The 19575-nt window shown below is 43.2% G+C and overlaps 1 protein-coding gene across 3 annotated transcripts in view; it reads left to right on the top strand.

Annotated features, from left to right (window-relative positions):
* Positions 1 to 19575, top strand: part of aass (aminoadipate-semialdehyde synthase) — a 77223-nt gene that overhangs the window by 20206 nt on the left and 37442 nt on the right. For all 3 annotated transcript variants that reach the window (XM_060839474.1, XM_060839472.1, XM_060839473.1), the window contains exons 4-11: positions 129 to 213; positions 310 to 377; positions 3250 to 3396; positions 5032 to 5110; positions 6841 to 6968; positions 14157 to 14305; positions 14613 to 14735; positions 16233 to 16344. In XM_060839474.1, coding sequence (XP_060695457.1) covers positions 129 to 213; positions 310 to 377; positions 3250 to 3396; positions 5032 to 5110; positions 6841 to 6968; positions 14157 to 14305; positions 14613 to 14735; positions 16233 to 16344 — 891 coding nt within the window. The remainder of the gene's footprint in view (positions 1 to 128; positions 214 to 309; positions 378 to 3249; positions 3397 to 5031; positions 5111 to 6840; positions 6969 to 14156; positions 14306 to 14612; positions 14736 to 16232; positions 16345 to 19575) is intronic.

Raw genomic sequence — 19575 nt, 5'->3', positions numbered from 1 at the left:
GAGTTTGAGTTTCTATTTCACTCAGACATTGAATGCAAGTTAATACTTTGGTGTTGCTAACTATGTTTAATCACCTATGAGAAGCTGTACTCCCAAAGAGCTCATGTTCCTTTTTGTTGTACTTCTAGAAAATCCGCCTCATTGATTACGAAAAAATGGTGGATAGCAAAGGGACAAGAATTGTGGCATTTGGCAAATGGGCTGGAGTAGCAGGTACGTTTATCCCATTGTAACCTTTTCCCCTTGGAACAAAAACATGATAACCTGACCAATACCTTCCTAATTCTTTCCTCCTGCTGGTTGTAACAGGAATGATCAACATTTTACATGGTTTGGGACTGCGCTTCCTTGCTCTCGGCCACCACACTCCTTTCATGGTAAGGGTCCTCTATTTTTCCTGCTTTTATGTAGTATTGTGCTCCCGGGTTTGTTGATGTAACAAACAGGATGGATAAAAGGGAAGCATTAGATGGAGTATGTATTTGGATTTGATAAGGTGGTCCATAAAAGTGTATAGCAGAAGATCAGAACTCCTGTTGTTGGGGGTCATATATTAGCATGAATAAAGGATTAGTTAGTTAACAGGATACAGAGATTTGGAATATATGGGTCTTTTTCAGTTTGGTTCCATTGTAACTGATGGACTGCCGCAGGAATTATGCTGGGGCTGCAATTATTTACAAACTATAATAATAACTTGGATGAAGAAATGACGTAGTATAACCAAACTTGCTGATAGGTAGGAAAGCAATTAATGATGAGGAAACGAAGACTTAGATTTCACTCCCAAGATGGGGGCAGGTACATGTTGAATTTAGGCTGGCTATCCCTAAAAACATTTCAGAGACAGACACAGATTTGTACAATACCAAGGCAGGCTGTTTAAACTGCCACTCTTGGTTCCCTAAAACTTCATCACAGTTTTCTTGAACCGAGTTCCTCTGGCTCTCGTACTGCTCCATCTGCTCCCCATGCTCTCTGGATCTCAACTTATGCCAAACTTTCCAACTACCTTCAATGGCCCTTTATAGCTTCCATGCCAATCACTGCCCCTTTACTGATCCCATGGTCCCTTTATAAACTTGAAGCCAATTTTTTGCAGCCCACATCTAAATTGACCCTTTACTGGTCTTATTGTCACTCTGTTTTCATGTATCCATCCACATGGTTTCAACAATGAATTCAACTGGTCCTGCTGAGTTTGTGTTTCCCCGTCACACAAAAATAAGATCCCTCAGATATGAAGGTGCAACTTCTAGATCAGGGTTTTCAGCTCCATTTTGGATATGCCATGGAATCTTCAAGATTCTAAGAAAATTGAGGCCAAAGCAATATGGAGAAATATGTGAGGAAAAAAGATTTGCAGATGAGGTATAACGTGGTAAAATGTGAAGTTGTCCACTTTGGCAGGGTAAGAATAGAAAAGCAGAATAATATTTAACTAGAGTAATACTGAACTTTATGTATGTACAGAGGAATCTGGGTGACCTTGCATATGAATCACAAAAACTAACATACAGGCACTTTGGGTAATTCAGAAAGTATGTGGAATGCCAGCCTTTATTGCAAAAGGATTGGAACATAAAAGTGGAATAGTTTTGCAACACATTTTAGGGTATTGGTAGGATCAAAAACTCACAGAAGTTTAGTAGAATGAGAAGCAATAGATTCTGAAGCTTCTTGATTGGGTAGATGCTGAGACTTTGCTTCTCCTTTTTGGAGTATCTGGAATTGGGAGGGACAGTTTAAAAATAAAGGTTCTTCTGTTGGAAATATAATGATTTTGCTCTGAGGGGCTTTAGTCTTGAAGTTCCCTTTTCAGACAGTAGTGCAGCCTGGGCCTTTCTGTACATTGATGTTACAGAGAGTCTTAATTGACAAGGGCGTTCCAGGGTTATAGGAAAGGAAGTGGGGTTAAGACCAAAAGCTGACCAATCACAATCTTACTGAATGCCAGAGCAGGCTCAGATTCTCCTATTTCTCCTGATCCTATGACTGACTTATTCTTATTTTGTCAATATTCTCTCAACTTAATTTCTTTCCACCCTGTTCTTTCGAACACATCGTCTTACTTGCTGGAGGTTAGGTATGTTAGTTGCACTTGTTGTTGCATTGTTCAAGATTAAGATTTATGTTCTCCTAGATAAAGATTTCAGAATGTTGCTCACCAGAACAGTACATGAGTGTGAATCCTAACTTCTCCCGACACAAGTTCCAGTCGGGATTGTTGAATTCATATCAGTATTAATGGAATCCAATCCGGCTGGTGAGATGAAAATCAAAACTCTCAGCTTTTTGTTGTTCAGAGAGTTTATTGACTTACTTAATCTTACGAATTCAATAAATAACTGGAATTAAAGTGCTGAATGATGACCATGAATCCATTACTGATTGTTGGAAAAACCCACCTGGTTCACTAATGTCCTTTTTAGGGAAGGAAACTTCCATCTGGTCTGATTTACATGTGACTCCAGACCCACAGCCAAAGTGGTTGACTCTTAACTGCCCTCTGGATAATTAGGGATGGGTAATTAATGCTGGCCTAGCCAGTGATGCCCTCATCTCATGAATGATTTAAAAAAAACAAGTGTCACTGTGGTCTTCCCTTTATTTCTCTTAACGAAAACATTTCACAATTGTGATGAACCAGACATTAACAATTAGGACCTCCCTAATCCTGGGACACAGAGGCTAATTTGGACTCAGACTGAGAAATGCTCACTCAAGCAGCCCGGGACTTCTGGTGTCTATATAGATAAATTACTTTGGTGTTAACAGAAAATCGCCATTCATAATATTGCTAATTTTTAAAAATAAATGCAACTGTCCTCGGGAAGCTTTACTTTCACATACTTGGATTTTTAATGGATAGATTCTGGGACCAGAATTTTCAAACCCTTTACAAAAAGGCCAAACCTCTCATCCCTCCTAACACCATCTAACAATACAGGTCTGTGATAATTATTTGTGAGTGTATCTTTTAGGGCCACTCTTCAAGGTTGCACTTGCCACAGAGGTCGTCCTGCTTTTCTCCTGTAACTGTGCTTGAAGTGTGATGGAGCTCCCACCTTTTCAGTGGTGTGGGGGTAGGGAAGTTGGTTGTGGAGGGACGATGTTGGGGAGAGGCAGCCTCAATGAAGTCCTTCCAGTGAATTTAGTCATGAAGCCACCAGTGCTGAGTTGGAGTCAGCCGGTGAGCTGTTTTATGAATGAGCATTGATATATTCAGTCGATGCATTCTGTTTTCAGCATATTGGCATGGCTCACAATTACAGGAACAGTGCCCAGGCAGTACAAGCTGTGCGGGACTGCGGTTACGAGATCTCCTTAGGTTTAATGCCGAAGTCCATTGGACCAGTTACGTTTGTGTTCACAGGTACCGGTAATGTCTCCAAGGTAGGTTGCATGTGTTTTGTTAAGTTTGAGGGGAATGCTTGTAATATTTTGGTCATGTCTGGTGGTATTGCAGCGACAAAACACTCTCAGCAATGCCTGGTATTCTCAGACAGCCACATGGCTTGGGTGCATTGTTAAGGTTGGAATCCTAAATGGACTCCTGTCAACTTGCTCTTCACAGCTTCAGTGATAATGCAAATTGATTACTTTAAATGTCTCTTTGGTATTCGTTCCAGTATGATAAAATTAAAATAAGCACACAAATTTTTATTGAGCTGAAGAGACCCCGATATATTCTCAGTTTATCTACAAAAATGTTCTGTCAAAAAAAAAACATATGTGAAATATATCATTTTTCTAATTTGCTTACATCTTAAAATTGTCAGATCTTGTACAGGAAAAAGCATTAATAGATGTAGGAGTTGGCTCTGGGAAACCTCAGTACAGTAATTCTTGTTCTGCTTAGTGTGCTAATGAGAGTTGGAAGAGTGCAATAAAGTTTGCCATGTTATTGACGCAGTCAAAGTTATTGTTTTTGACATTTTGTGCTGCAGTGCAATTTGTGGTGGGAGTCAGCAAATTCAGAGAGGGGAAGGAGATACGAAATAATACCGTAAGCAAATGGTGATATTGGAATGTGGAATGCCCTTCAAAATGGCACGGTAATTCTATCGTAACACCACTATTTTTTGAGGATTCAGTGCACCTTTTTTTTTTGTTCACATGAATCAGTATGGTCAAACATGACTTGGATATGGGTCCTTCTTGAGAATGGGGAACGCTAAATTCAAAACCAATATTGCAGTCAGTGACTTGTCAGTCTATGGAATAGCTCCTTGGGGAAATGGTGACATCAATGTATTCAAATAGAAATTTGATGCATTCCAGAAAATAATATTTTGGGATGCAGTGCATGAATTTTTTTTTACGTCACGAGGTAATGCTTGGAAGGAGCAGTTAACTATGGATTTTGGTTCTCAAAACTGTCACGCCTAGCGGTTTCCTTGCATCATTAATGATTGAAAATCAGTTGACAATTCCTTTATTGTTACATCATGTGACTTTCAGGATGGTAGTAGATGAACAAGATGATTTTTGGATTTTTTTGACTAGCAGTTTATATGTTCACTTGCTTGTACAGACACGGAATGTTGCTGAAAAGAGAAATGTTGTCTTACTCACATCAGGAAAAATGCATGAATATCTGATGATCGCAACAATTTATACTACAGGAGAAGAGGATGCTAATTGCTTGAAAGTTGAATCTGATTAGTTGATGTGTTGCCATGGAGTAAACAATGGCGGGGGGCGGGGGGGGGGGGGGGGGGGGGAGGAGTGGAAATGCTCACCCAAACTCCAAGGTAATTAAAAGAAAGCCACAGGGCTTTAACATGTTTCTTTTGTTTACAGACATCTGATCTCTGCACAAAGACGTAGATCACTTCTAGGCAGTATAAATAAGCCACAGTACATGCTCACCTGTTATCTTAAATTGATTGTTAAAATAGCTGTTCATACACTTGGGATTATTTAGATGCTATGTAATTTACAGTTCCTTTGATGCAAATCTGAAACAATGACATTGAAAATGGGATGAAACAAAATATTTTCTCGATAACTGCTGTTCCTTTCCAGGGAGCACAGGAAATATTCACTGAACTTCCTTGTGAATTTGTTGAACCACATGAGCTGCAAGAAGTTTTTCAGTCTGGAGGTATTTAATAGTTATAATTTGATTCATCCAATACTCTTATAATAATCTGATCTGACAAATGTCTTGTATTTGTGCACTGTCATGCCCACGGCTCTCCCCACAGTGTTGGAAATGTGTGCGAGTGCTGTATATTGTCTGAACTAGGGAATCTGAGCACTGTTGTCTGAACTCAGAAGTGAGAATGTTATGTGTTTGTCTGAACTCTGGTATGTTACTGCATTGCATTAGTCTTAGCTTGTACTATTGTTGGCAAGTTCATATGTCATAACATGCTTGTCTTAGCTTGTCGGAACTCAGCACCATGCGCACTGTGCACTGTCTGATCCCAGGTGTATTAGTGTTGTGTATGGGGAGACCACTGAACACTGCCTGCTCATAGCCTGATGTCATTGACTGGATCAAACTGTTCTCAGAAGAATGCTGAAAGAGTCATGTTCTGATTTGATTTGATTTGGTTTATTATTGACACATCTACCTAGGTACAGTGAAAAGTTTTGTTTTGTGTGCAGTACGGGCAGATCATACCATACAAAGTACAATAGGGTAATACAACAGAGTGAGGAATACAATGTTATGGCTGCAGAGAAGGTGAACAAACAGCGAGATCAACATTTAGTTTAAAATTTAATAGGTCCATTCAGAAGTCTAATAACTGCGGGAAGAAGCTGTTCAGTTGCACCTACCGTCTGCACTTTCAATGTCAAGTCAACAGAGGCAACTGAAAAATTTCCTTCGTATCAGTTGTGATTATGTTACAAAAGAATGATGCTCAAAATAATCAAATTACTTCAGAACTGGTTTCATACTTGCCACAGAATCCCCATTGGCTGTATTTGTCATGTGACTTGCATCTTTTACGTAACCATAAAAGAACATTACACATCAGTATATGAACAATGTAATCACCTAACAGATGGTGATTAGCTTCTGACATACCATGGGGAAGGACACAGTACAGCTTGACCTGATGAGTAGTTTTACATAGGGCAGGATTTGGCATTTTTTTTTATGAAGTCATGAGATGAGAGCATTGTTGGCTAAACCAGCATTTGTTGCCCATCTCTAATAGGCCAGAGGGTGGGTGTGGCGTCACCTAGAGGCCAGACCAGGTAAGAATGGGAATTTCCTTCCTTGAAGGATATTAGTGAATTAGGTGGGCTATCCCTGACAATCAATTCATGATCATCGTATAGACTCTACATTCCACGTTTTCTTTTTTGAGTGAATTCAAATTTCACCATCTAATGTGGTGGGATTTGACCCTGGGTTCCCAGAATATTATCATAATTTACGGATTAACAGTCCAGTGATAATGTCACTAGGCTGCTTGCTTAAACTCATTTTAAATCAACCTGCTGAGGGATGTTATGACATTATCTCTGGAGCAGGTGGGACTTGAACCTAGGCCTCGTGGCTCAGAGGGAGAGAAATTACCACTGTGCCACCTGACCCACCCTGCTTACACTGCCTCAGCACATTGAGCCTGTTCTGATTTGACATTGTCACCAGCAGACAAAACAAAATGGAATGGCTACCATTCATGTCCGGGTCTTGAAAAGACTGGTACTCTTTGGGGCAGGAGAGTTAGACAATAATTATCAAAAACTGGCAAATGGGGAGGGGAGTAAACCAAATTACGTGGCTTTCTCTGTTCTTCATCAAAAATAACAGGAATTGAGGTATTGTGAGCTGTTCGGTTTGGAACTAACTGTCTGTGATTCATTGCATAGATCAAAGAAAGGTTTACTGCACAGTTCTGAGCCGTCATCATCACGTTGTTAGAAAGAGTGATGGGAAATATGACCCTGTGGAATATCAACACCATCCTCAAATGTACACCTCGCGCTTCAGTGTCGACGTAAGAAACAAGAAAACGTTTGGCTTGTATAAAACATAATCACCGTATGACGCAGTGTGAATATTCTAGAACCCAAAATTTATTTGAAGGGCAGTTGTTTTTCTAGGTGATTAAGCTTAGTGTCTTGGCTGCTCCAGTTTTATAGTCAGTCATTGACCGATTATAGTTATTTTTTGAGAAACTGCAAAGGAAAGAATTTCTCCTACGCCTCCGCCCATTTTTCAGTGTTGTCTTTAGTCTTGAAATGGCTTGGTGATATTTCTAGGTTTTTACAGAACTCTCATGACCAAAAGGAAAAAGGAGCACAAGAAAACATTCTGGTCCCTGAGCCCGCTCCACCATTTAATAGGATATTGGATGATCTTGTACCTGAGTTTTCCCTCTCACTCCCCAGATCCTCTGATACCTTTAGAGTACAAAAATCTACCTCCACTTTAAATCTGGTAAATGACGGCCCATTTACTAGCTTAGTAAATCCCAGAGTCTTTCAATCCTGCGTGAAAAAAATTCTCATCACTTCAGACCTAAAATACTGACCTCTAATCCTGACAGTGCCTCCAGCTAGGGGAAACAGCCTCTCAGTACCCACCCTGTGAAGTATATTTCAGCGAAATTCTCCGCTATTCTTCTGAATTCCAGAGTATTCAGATCCAATGTACCCATCCTCTCTTCACAGGACAGCCCTTCATCCCAGACACCAATCCAATGAACCTTCCCAATATAGTCTATAATGTAAGCACGTCTTTCTTGAAATGCATAGATGAAAACTGCACACAGCATGCCAGATGTAGTATCATCAAATCCCTGTAGCAATTATGGCAAGACATCCTTATTCTTGTACATCCATTGCCTTGCAGTAATGGTCAGTGTACCATCTGCTTTCTTAGTTGCTTGCTGTCCCATTGTGCTAACTTTCTATGGCTTGCTTTGATTATTTGATGAGCAGCTGTCCTGCTGATACCATTGTTTGTATTCCTATCAAATTTGCATGACAATCTTGTCAACAGGACAATTTTTGTTCCAATCAAAATTTGTTTGAGTTGAACTCAACCTGGATAGAGCTGCACCCACACTTAAAGCCATAGAGATGTAGAGCATGGAAACAGATCCTTTGGTCCAACTCGTGCATGCCGACCAGATATTCTAAACGAATCTAGTCCCATTTGTCAGAACTTGGCCCATATCCCTCTAAACCCTTCCTATTCATATACCCATCCAGATGCCTTTTCAATGTTATAATTGTACCAGCTTTCAACACTTGCTCTAGCAGCTCATTCCACACATGTATCACCCTCTGTGTGAAAAAGTTGTCCCTTAGGTCCCTTTTAAATCTTTCCCCTCTCACCCTACGCCTTCTTGTTCTGGGCTCCCCCACTCCAGGGGAAAAAACCTTGTCTATTTACCCTATCCATGCCCCTCATGATTTTATAAACCTCTATAAAGTCATCCCTCAACCTCCTTCGCTCCAGGGAAAGCTGTCCCAGCCTATTCAGTGTCTCCTGATAGCTCAAATCCTCCAACCCTGGCAACATTCTTGTAAATCTTTTCTTAACCCTTTCAAGTTTCACAACATCCTTCCAATAGGAGGGAGACCAGACAATATTTGCACACAATATTCCAAAACTGTCCTAACCAAAGTCATGTACAACTGCAACAAGATCTCCCTACTCCTCTACTCAATATTCTGACCAATAAAGGAAAGCATACCAAACACCACCTTCACTATCCTATCTACCTGCGATTCCATTTTCAAGGAAGTATGAACCTGTATTTCAAATCTCTTTGTTCAGCAACACTGCCCAGGACCTTACCATTAAGTGTATAAGTCCTGCTCTAATTTGCCTTTCCAAAATGCAGCACCTCACATTTATCTAAATTAAATTCCATCTGCCTCTCAGCGCATTGGCCCATTCAGAAATTGTTCTAACAATCTGGCATAGTGATTCAGAGGCTTGGCATTTTTTTTAACACTCTTTTTGGTTCGCTTTTTCTGTCCAGTTTATCTGCAAGGTCATCAACTGTCAGAGGGTGAATATCCATGGTTAAAATTCAGCATTGCCAATTCCACTCTTCTCGCCCAGCTAGAGAGAGAGATGGCACATTGACTGTTTCTGACTCTACTCGTTGACTGATGTTATTTGTGATTTTTCCATTGATATACAAGTTATATATGCAGAACATTATCAAATTTAGCCAGTTCTATAGGATTTTAACATATTGCGTTGATTTACTGCTCCACCCAAGAATAAACTTTGCTACCAGCCAATTAGGGGAAAAAGATAGAAAATCCTTCAGACTATGGCTGCTAGCCTAGGAGACCCCTTTGGCATCAAATGGCAGTTCAGTATACCTAACTTTCAAGAGAAAATTATCTCTAATTCAGACAGAAACAGACTCTGCTTTTTGGAAGGAATTTAATAATTGATTGACGGAACCACTATTCTCTGTAGAATAGTCAAAAAAACCCTTGATATTGAGCCTAGTCTGCCTTACCAAAACTCGCTCTCATGACCCCTGATCTGCACTAACCTACTTCAGTTGAATTAAATTGACCACACAAACACAAACTAATCCTGTTGTTATTTTATAAATTCCTGAACACATCTATAAATCTGTAATTACAGTCAACGAGGTTTATTGCCTGGAAACAGACCCTTCAGCCCAACCTGTCCATGTCGGTAGTTTTCACATTTAATTTAGTCCTGTTACCTGTGTTTGGTCCATACCCCTCTATATGCATCCCATCCATGTATTTGTCCAAATGTTCCTTAAATGACAAAATTGTACTCTACTCCACCACTACCTCTGGCAACCCATTACTGACACTCACCTCAATCTAGAGTTGAAAAGTCTGGTTCTGGAAAAGTGCAGCAGGCCAGGCAGCATCCGAGGAGCAGGAGATTCGACGTTTCGGGCATAAGCCTTTCTTCAGGAATGAGGCTTGTGCGCTAAGCGGGCTGAGATGAAAGGTGAGGGGGGGGGCAATATTTGGGGGAGGGGCGCTGGGAATACGATTGGTGGAAGGGTGAGGGTGATAGGCCAGAGAGGGGGCGGGGGCGGAGAGATCGGAAGGAAGATTGCAGGTCAAGAAGGGATGCTGAAGCCAGGGTTGGGACTGAGATAAGGTGGGGGGAGGGGAAATGAGGAAGCTGGAGAAATCTACATTCATCCCGTGTGGTTGGCGGGTTCCTAGGTGGAAAATGAGACGCTCTTCCTCCAGGCGTCGTGCGGCCAGGGTCTGGCGATGGAGGAGGCCAAGGACCAGCATGTCCTTGGCGGAGTGGGAGGGGAAGTTAAAGTGTTCAGCCACGGGGAGGTTGGGTTGGTTGGTGCAGTTGTCCCAGAGGTGTTCCCTGAAACGTTCCGCAAGTAGGCGGCCTGTCTCCCCAATGTACAGGAGACCACATCGGGTGCAGCGGATACAGTAAATGGTGTGTGTGGAGGTGCAGGAGAATTTGCGACAGATATGGAAGGATACATTGGGGCCTTGGAGGGAGGTGTGGGTGCATTTTTTGCACTTCTTGTGGTTGCAGGGGAAGGTGCCAGGAGTGGAGGTTGGGTTGGTGGGGGGTGTGGACCTGACGAGGGAGTCACAGAGTGAGTGGTCTCTCCGGAACGCTAATGGGGGTGGGGAGGGAGATATATCCCTGGTGGTGGGGTCAGTTTGGCGGTGGCGGAAATGACGGAGGATGATACGATGTATCTGGAGATTGGTGGGGTGGAAGGTGAGGACCAGTGGGGTACCGTCCCGGTGGCGATTGGAGGGGCGAGGTTCAAAGGCAGAGGTGCAGGAAGTGGAGGAGATGCGGTGGAGAGCATCGTCAACCACATTGAAGGGGAAATTACGGTCTTTGAAGAAGGAGGCCATTTGGGCTGTTCGGTAGTGGAATTGGTCCTCCTGGGAGCAGATGCGGCTGAGGCGAAGGAATTGGGAATATAGGATGGCGTTTTTACAGGGGGCAGGGTGGGAGGAGGTGTAATCTAGGTAGCAACACGCAGCCCTCCACTCCCACTGCTCCAACTCCAATCTCACCATCAAACCAGCAGACAAGGGAGGCACAGTGATAGTTTGGCACACTGATGTTTACACCGCTGAAGCTAGACTCCAACTCGCGGACACCTCCTCCTACTGCCCCCTTCACCATGACCCCACCTCCCACCACCAAACCATCATCTCCCAGACTATTCATAACCTCCCAGACTATCCATAACGTCATTACCTCAGGGGATCTCCCATCCACCGCTTCCAACCTCATCGTCCCACAACCCCACACCGCCCATTTCTATCTCCTGCCCAAAATCCACAAACCTGACTGCCCTGGCCACCCATTGTCTCAGCCTGCTCCTGCCCCACCGAACTCATCTCTGCATACCTCGACACTGTCCTGTCCCCCTTAGTCCAAGAACTCCCCACCTACGTTTGGGACACTACCCACACCCTCCACTTCTTCTATGATTTACGCTTCCCCAGCCCCCAATGTCTTATCTTCACGATGGGCATCCAGTCCCTATACACTTCCATCCGCCATCACGAAGGCCTCCAAGCCCTCCACTTCTTCCTCTCCCACCGACCCAACCAGTACCCTTCCACTGACACCCTCCTTCGGCTGACTGAACTGGTCCTCACTCTTAACAAATTCTCCTTCCAATCCTCCCACTTCCTCTAAACCAAAGGAGTAGCCAGGGGCACCCGCAATGTGCCCCAGCTATGACTGCCTGTTTGTCGGATATGTGGAACAGTCCATCTTCTGCAGCTACACTGGCACCAACTCCCACGTTTTTCTCTGCTACATTGATGATTGTATTGGCGCTACCTCGTGCTCCCATGAGGAGGTTGAACAGTTCATCCACTTTACCAACACCTTCCACCTCGACCTCAAATTTACCTGGACCGTCTCAGACTCCTCCCTCCCCTTCCTATGCCTCTCCATTTCTGTCTCGTGCGACCAACTCAACACAGACATTTACTACAAACCGACCGACTCCTAGAGCCACCTAGATTACACCTCCTCTTACCCTTCCCCCTGTAAAAACGCCATCCCATGTTCCCAATTCCTTCGCCTCGGCTGCATCTGCTCCCAGGAGGACCAATTCCACTACCGAACAGCCCAAATGGCCTCCTTCAGACCGCAATTTCCTCCCAGACGTGGTTGACGATGCTCTCCACCGCATCTCCTCCACTTCCTGCACCTCTGCCCTTGAGCCCCGCCCCTCCAATCGCCACCAGGACAGAACCCCACTGGTCCCCACCTTCCATCCCACCAACCTCCGGATACATTGTATCATCCTCCGTCATTTCTGCCACCTCCAAACAGACCCCACCACCAGGGATATATTTCCCTCCCCACCCCTATCAGCGTTCCGAAGAGACCACTTCCTCTGCGACTTTCTCGTCAGGTCCACACCCCCCACCAACCCAACCTCCACTCCCTGCACCTTCCCCTGCAACTGCAAGAAGTGCAAAACTTGCGCCCACACCTCCCTCCAAGGCCCCAATGGATCCTTCCATATCCATCGCAAATTGTCCTGCACCTCCACACACACCATTTACTGTATCTGCTGCACCCGATGTGGTCTCCTGTACATTGGGGAGACAGGCCGCCTACTTGCGGAACATTTCAGGGAACACCTCTGGACACCCGCCCCAACCAACCCAACCGCCCCGTGGCTGAACACTTTAACTCCCCCTCCCACTCGGCTAAGGACATGCAGGTCCTTGGCCTCCTCCATCGCCAGACCCTGGCTGCACGACGCCTGGAGGAAGAGCGCCTAATCTTCCGCCTACAGATCCTCCAGCCACGCGGGATGGATGTAGATTTCTCCAGCTTCCTCATTTCCCCTCCCCCCACCTTATCTCAGTCCTAACCCCCGGATTCAGCACCACCCTCTTGACCTGCAATCTTCTTCCTGACCTCTCCGCCCCCCACCCCCTCTCCGGCCTATCACCCTCACCCTCACCTCCTTCTACCTATCGTACTCCCAGCACCCCTCCCTCAAATCCCCCCCCCCCCCCCCCCCCCACACCTTTTATCACAGCCTGCTTAGCACACCAGCCTCATTCCTGAAGATGGGGTTATGCTCGAAACTTCGATTCTCCTGCTCCTCTGATGCTGCCTGGCCTGTTGCACTTTTCCAACACCACATTTTTCAACTCTGGTCTCCAGCATCTGCAGTCCTCACTTTCTCCTACTCACCACAATCTACATGGGGTAAAAATTTTCCCCTCTGGACCCTTTTGTATTTCTCCCCTCTCACCTTAAACCTATGCCCTTTAGTTTTAGACTCCCCTGGCATGGGGAAATGTTGGTTATATTTGTTATCGATGCCTCTCATGATTTTATAGACTTCCATCAGGCCACAGCTCAGTCTCCTACACCTGGGAAGTAGTGGTGGTGGGGTGAGGGGTAAGTCCCTCTCCTTCTAATTCAAATCTTCCAGTTCAGATAACGTTCAAATAAGGCTTAAGACGAGTTAACTTGTCCTCACCCAATGTGTCTTTTTCAGAGTGCGATGAGTAAACTCATCCTAAACATATAATTTCAAAAATAGCCACAGATGAGTTTATACGTCAATTCTCGGCATTTCTGGGCCCTTCTCAGCTAGAAACGAGTATACTCAGTGACTCATACGTCTGGTAGCTGTGTCTCTTCCGCCTCAGGGATTGCAATAAGCGTCGACGCACCGCTTTTGGACACACACTGTCATTCGGTTTTTTCTGTTTTTTTTTTTACAATTTACGCCCAGATGTCGAGCTCAGAAGATGACAATGAGTATGAATCTTCTATTAGAAGCTTGGATACATCAGATGAGATTGCAAGCATTAAAAATACTACAAAATAAAGCAACACAACAATTTGTCTGAAAATGAAACGTTTTCTCCAAAAAACGTCGCTGGGGAAGGGGTTAATATCCTTTCTATGTTAGGGCAACTAGAATTGCTCATAATAAACCAAATGTGGCCTTACCAATATCTTGTACAGCTGCATCAAGACACCCTGACTCCAGTACTCAATTCTCTGACTGATGGTAGCGAGCATGCTGAGAGCCCCCTTCACCACCTGCACCCCTAGATCTCTTTGTACTCTCAAAGTGGAGAGATCGAGCTTTTTGAGCATGTCTTGCCTAACTACTTTAAACTGTGAAGGCTTTATGCTTTAAAGATGCTAAAATGTCCACAATACTTTTTAGATTGCTCCATATACCACTTGTTTGGTGAACGGTATTTACTGGGATCCAGATACACCTCGATTACTTAACCGCACGGATGCTTACAATTTGCTGGCATCGGCCAAAGACTTTGACCCAGCTAGTGAAGGTTGCCCAGAATTACCCCACAGGTGGGTTGATTATAGACCAATGGTTGCAGTTCTTGCTTACTTACTTATGAATGGTTTATTAAAATGCCTTCCGTGAAAATCGTTCACGCAAAAATTTCATTGTTGTGTTAAATGTTAAGGGGAGCAGGCTTGACGGACCATATGGGATAACTCTGCTTATACTTTCTTATATCTTCAACTTATATTTCACTGTGTAGTGGCACATTTATACCTATCGCAACTCCCCAAACATGCAAAATCTCTTCTTTCTGCTCCTAGTGTGTGAGTATTGTATAATGTGAGGTGTTGTGTTGTGTCTGTCTTCTAGGTTTTTGGCAATCGGTGACATTTCTGCTGACACTGGAGGTTCCATTGAATTTATGACTGAATGCACGTCCATTGACATGCCATTTTGTATGTACGATGCAGAACAACAGATTATTCATGACCGGTAGGACTCCCTATGTTGTTAACAGTAAATTACATCCAGGAGCTTCACACAGCACTGAATCAGTTGTTTCAAACGATTATCCTAAAGTACTTGCTACTCCCATAAATAATAATGCAATAATGAAGGTTTTTTAATGTTATTTGAGGGTAAATATTGTCCTGATCATCCAGGATGACTCCCTTGCTCTTCCGCAAAAATATTTTTGAGGATCTTTTAATGCGATCTGAGAAGGCATTTAACAGTTTAATGGCTTACCTGAAACAACACTTCCAGCAGAGCAGCTGTCCCTCAGTATTCCAGTCGAGTGTCAGACCAGGTTTTTCGTGGTCAATGCTGTGAAGTAAGACTTAAGCCAAAGCCTTTGTGACTCGATTTGTGGGAGAAAGTGAGGACTGCAGATGCTGGAGACCAGGGTTGAAAAGCGTGGTGCTGGAAAAACACAGCAGGCTAGGCAGCATCTGAGGAGCAGGAGAATCGATGTTTCGGGCATAAGCCTGAAGGAGGGCTTATGCCCGAAATGTCGATTCTCCTGCTCCTCGGATGCTGCCTGGCTTGCTGTGTTTTTTCAGCACCACACTTTTCTGACTCGATTTGTGACCAATTTCTATGCAGGGCTTTTCTTTTCAAAAAAAAGACTTTGATATTCCCTATGGTGGGGGAGACCAGAACTAGAGGGCATAGATTTAGAGTGAGAGGGGAAAGATTTAAAAGGGACCTTTACATGCAGAGAGTAGTGCGTACATGAAATAAGATGCTGGAGGCTGGTACAATTCCAACATTTAAAAGGCATCTGGATTTGTGTATGGCCAAGTTCAGGCCAATGGGACTAGACTAATTTAGGATTTCTGGTCGGCATGGACGAGTTGGACTGAAGGGTCTGTTTCTGTGCTGTACATCTCTCTGACTTTAAATAGAATATTAAATCAAAAGGCAATGAAGTATCCCCATTTGAATCTATACACAAGTAAGTCTATATATTGTATGTGTGAGAATTCAAAATATTTGTGTTTTACGCATCCAACAAAAACACTACTTGTATTCATGTGATGTCTTTAATGTTGCAAGATATCTAATGGAAGATTGCAGGAATACTCAGGTTACAAATCGGGACCATAACCTTGAAGAAAGGGGCATGTTTTAATGAGCATCTTAAAGGAGGAGAGAATGATGGAGTGGGAAATAATTTGAGAGCGAATACTGGAGTCCAGGGCTGAGGCATTTGAAAGCATGGCCACTGATGGTGGCATAAGCCAGTTGAGCTTAACACATCCGTTTGCAGTTAGAGGATGAAAATTGGCCCCAAGCAAGCCCCATGTTTCCTGATTTATGTTTTTGAGTGGGGGGGAAGCTGGTGGTGTCCATCCATGCAAAACTCCATATTAAGGGCATGCCTTTGGAAAATCTCTTCTTAATTTCAGACAGTCACTTGAAAAGCAAGATTTTCCTCCACAGCAGATCTGGGTTAATTGCAATGTGTATAATTGTTTTTACATGCAGCCTAGAAGGCAACGGGATCTTGATGTGTTCAATAGACAACCTGCCTGCACAGCTGCCAATTGAAGCCACGGAATATTTTGGAGACCAGCTTTGCCCATATATATGGGAAATGGTAAAATGCATGGTCATAAGGAAAGGATGTAACCAATGGCATTGTGTGGTCTTCCCCTTCCTGCCCCCCAACTACATCCACTTCCTCCCTTTTTTGTCAGGCATGAGTTCTAAGCATCCCGGTCTTGGATCAGCTGCTCTGGTTTGTCACTTACCTAGTATTTGGGGAGATCTTACTAAAAAAAATGACAGATAAAGCAGATAGAGCAAGATATTCCTTGGGGATTGGAAACTAGTTCCGATTGCTTGAGGTAAATTAGATCAAATCATTATGATCACTCTATAGAGAGAGTTCAATTTCCAGTAATTGACTGACTGAAAAGATCGCACAAAAAGATTTCAAGTTGTAAGACTTTTCCTGCAACAAACTAAAAACATTGACTAAACACTGTTTTGCAGGCAGCACTCACCTTTAAACTACAAAAAAGCAATTTCCATTTTTACTTTGAGCAGAGCTAAAATTTTCAGTCAACAATTATACACCATTCTTTCAGTGGATACTTCATTCTCCAGGAACCAGTCAAAAATCATTCCTGATGGATTGATTTCTTTTTCCTCCCTCGGTCAGATAAACTTCCAGAATTGACTTTTACTGTAAGGGTTGCATTTCTTCTCTATAGCCTAAGCTAGGCAAATCTTCCAGCCGCCATCAAGTCCCCAGCATTCTGCACGATTGCCAATAGAGTCAGCCTTTTCTCTGTTTCAGGTATAGGACTACCTGCCTCTGCCTTATCTACTCTGTCTCTCAGGATGGTGCAGAATGATTTTGAGCTGCTGAGTTCCTTGGATATATTCGAAACATTATAACTGGATAATACAATGAGTTCCTGTGGATGTTTCCCTCCCCAAACTTACCTCCGTGGCACTGTGAATCACATGGGTCTGGCATCCAGTCAGAAATGTGATTTAGTAGTAATCGAGAGCCCTAATTCCACTATCTCTTGATATTTAAGAGACAGTTTAAAATATATCCATTTATAAAGTATGACATTCCTATCCTGACATTTCTGATCTGAAAAATCACCAGCTAACTCTTAATATGGAGCCTGAAGTGACCAGATTAGATGACACAGTATCCGCCATTATTTGACACACTCTTTCAGGCAGTGCATTAATATCTTTATGCGGGCTAATCATTTTCCTTGTCATCTTTTAACAAGCAACATTAAATCAAACAGTGCCTAAAGGTTCATATTCTTTGTTCCACTATTCCAGTGTAGCACAAAGATTACTTTGCAAAAAATTAAGCAGTTGGTTTACATTTGTAAATGGTATAGTAAATAACTGCATCTCATTTGTAATGCGTTGACACTTTTTTTTATTATTCAACAAATATAATTGGGAACATTGATTCTTAGGAGTAGTTAATTAGTTATCCTTGGTTTTGCACTATAAGGATCCATCCCACTGTGGAAATATGAGATGGTGCACCCATTTATTCTTTAGTTTTATTTTTACCTCGTGTATGAATGGTTTTAGCTAGTCTGCTTCCGAGCATTGCAGATAGGGTTAGCATTCACATGTTCCGCAGGGAAGTTCAAATACTTTTTTGTAAGTCAGACCATATCTCATTGATATGCTTAGAATGCTGGATATTTGAAACAAAAACTGAACATGCTAGAAATACTCTGGTCCGGCACCATCTGTTGAGAGGGAGATGGAGTTAACATTTCCATTGGTCACCTTCCCCAGATCTGGGAACACTGTGAGATGATCCCAAAATCAGGGAAAGGTTGGAAGGGAGTAAAGTATAAAAAGGGAGGTACCAATACAGAGTAGAAGACAGGAAATTAAATCACAATTTGAATGATAATGAGAAGCAAAGACAGGCTGTAATGGGACAATTCCCGCCTCAGGCGACTGTGTGGAGTTTGCCCATTCTCCCCATGTCTGCGTGGGTTTCCTCTGGGTGCTCCAGTTTCCTCCCACAATCCAAAAATGTGCAGGTTAGGTGAATTGGCCATGCTAAATTGCCCGTAATGTTAGTTGAAGGGGTAAATGTAAGGGAATGGGTCTGGGCAGATTGCGCTTCGGTGGGTCGGTGTGGACTTGTTGGGCTGAAGGGCCTGTTTCCACACTGTAAGTAATCTAATCTAATCTAATTTAAAGGAGCAAAGGTATGCCGAGAGGAGATGTAAATGGGCATAGCAGGATCACCATTAACAGTTGTTGCCCAAATGAAAAGAGGTCAGAGAATATGATCTGAAATAGTTGAAATTTGTGTTAATGGTTGGAATCGGAAGCTGAGCTGCTGCTTCTTGAGCTCATGGTGAGCTACATTGGCCCACTGCGAGGAGGTCAAGGAAGAGAGACCAGAGCTGGGTGAGGTGCAGAATTAAACTGATGAGCCACTGGAAGCTCAGGGACATTTTTGTGTACTGGAAAGGTTGTTTGGCAAAGCAGTAATCCCATCACTCCAAGAGACTGCACTATGAACAAAAAGGAAAGGCAGAGTTGCATTTATGTAGGATGACCAGATGTGTTGTATGGTGAATGCAACACTTCAGAAGTATAGCAATGTAGGAAATGCAGCAGTTAATTTGTCTACAGCAAAACTCCACAACTGCATTGCAATAATGTCCAGAGAATCTATTTTTTGTGTTATTGCTAGAGGATAGATATTGCACCAGAACACTGGGGTTAACCTTTCTGCCTTCCTTCAAAATAATGCAATTGGATTGTTCACGTTCACTGAAGCAGGCAAATGGGGTCTCACTTTAGTGTCTCCTGTGAAATAAAACATGCTGACAGTGCAGCACTCCCTCAGCATTGCACTAGATTGTCAGCTTTGAGATTTAGATTCAATTCCAGAACTTTGCTATTCAGAGAGAGAGATTTCCACCAACTGAGCCATGGGCGGGCCCAATATACAATATTGAAAGAAGTACAAGGGAATTGCTATTTCACCTGAAAGCAGAGATTGAGGCCCTGGAGGATGCAGAATCAGGAGGAAAAAGGCTTGTTGTTGTATCTCCTTTTGATTGCATGGTGAGGTCCTGTAGGAAACAGAGGAGTTGTTGGAAGTGGGTGGTTCAGGAGAGGACCATTATGTCACAGAAAGGATGTTCACTTCAAATATCTGCAATGGAAATGGAGAGGAATGTGTATTCGGTGATGGTCGCAAATTGGATTCTTGCAATATCAAACATCTCCATTCATTTCACAAGCACTGCCCTGGCGAGTTTAATTATTTGCTCTACTTCTGCTCTGATTTCTTTACCATTGATTTCCA

The sequence above is a fragment of the Hemiscyllium ocellatum genome, chromosome 19 (assembly GCF_020745735.1).
Source record: "Hemiscyllium ocellatum isolate sHemOce1 chromosome 19, sHemOce1.pat.X.cur, whole genome shotgun sequence".
Lineage (NCBI taxonomy): Eukaryota > Metazoa > Chordata > Chondrichthyes > Orectolobiformes > Hemiscylliidae > Hemiscyllium > Hemiscyllium ocellatum.
This window is presented reverse-complemented; position numbering and strand designations above follow the sequence as displayed.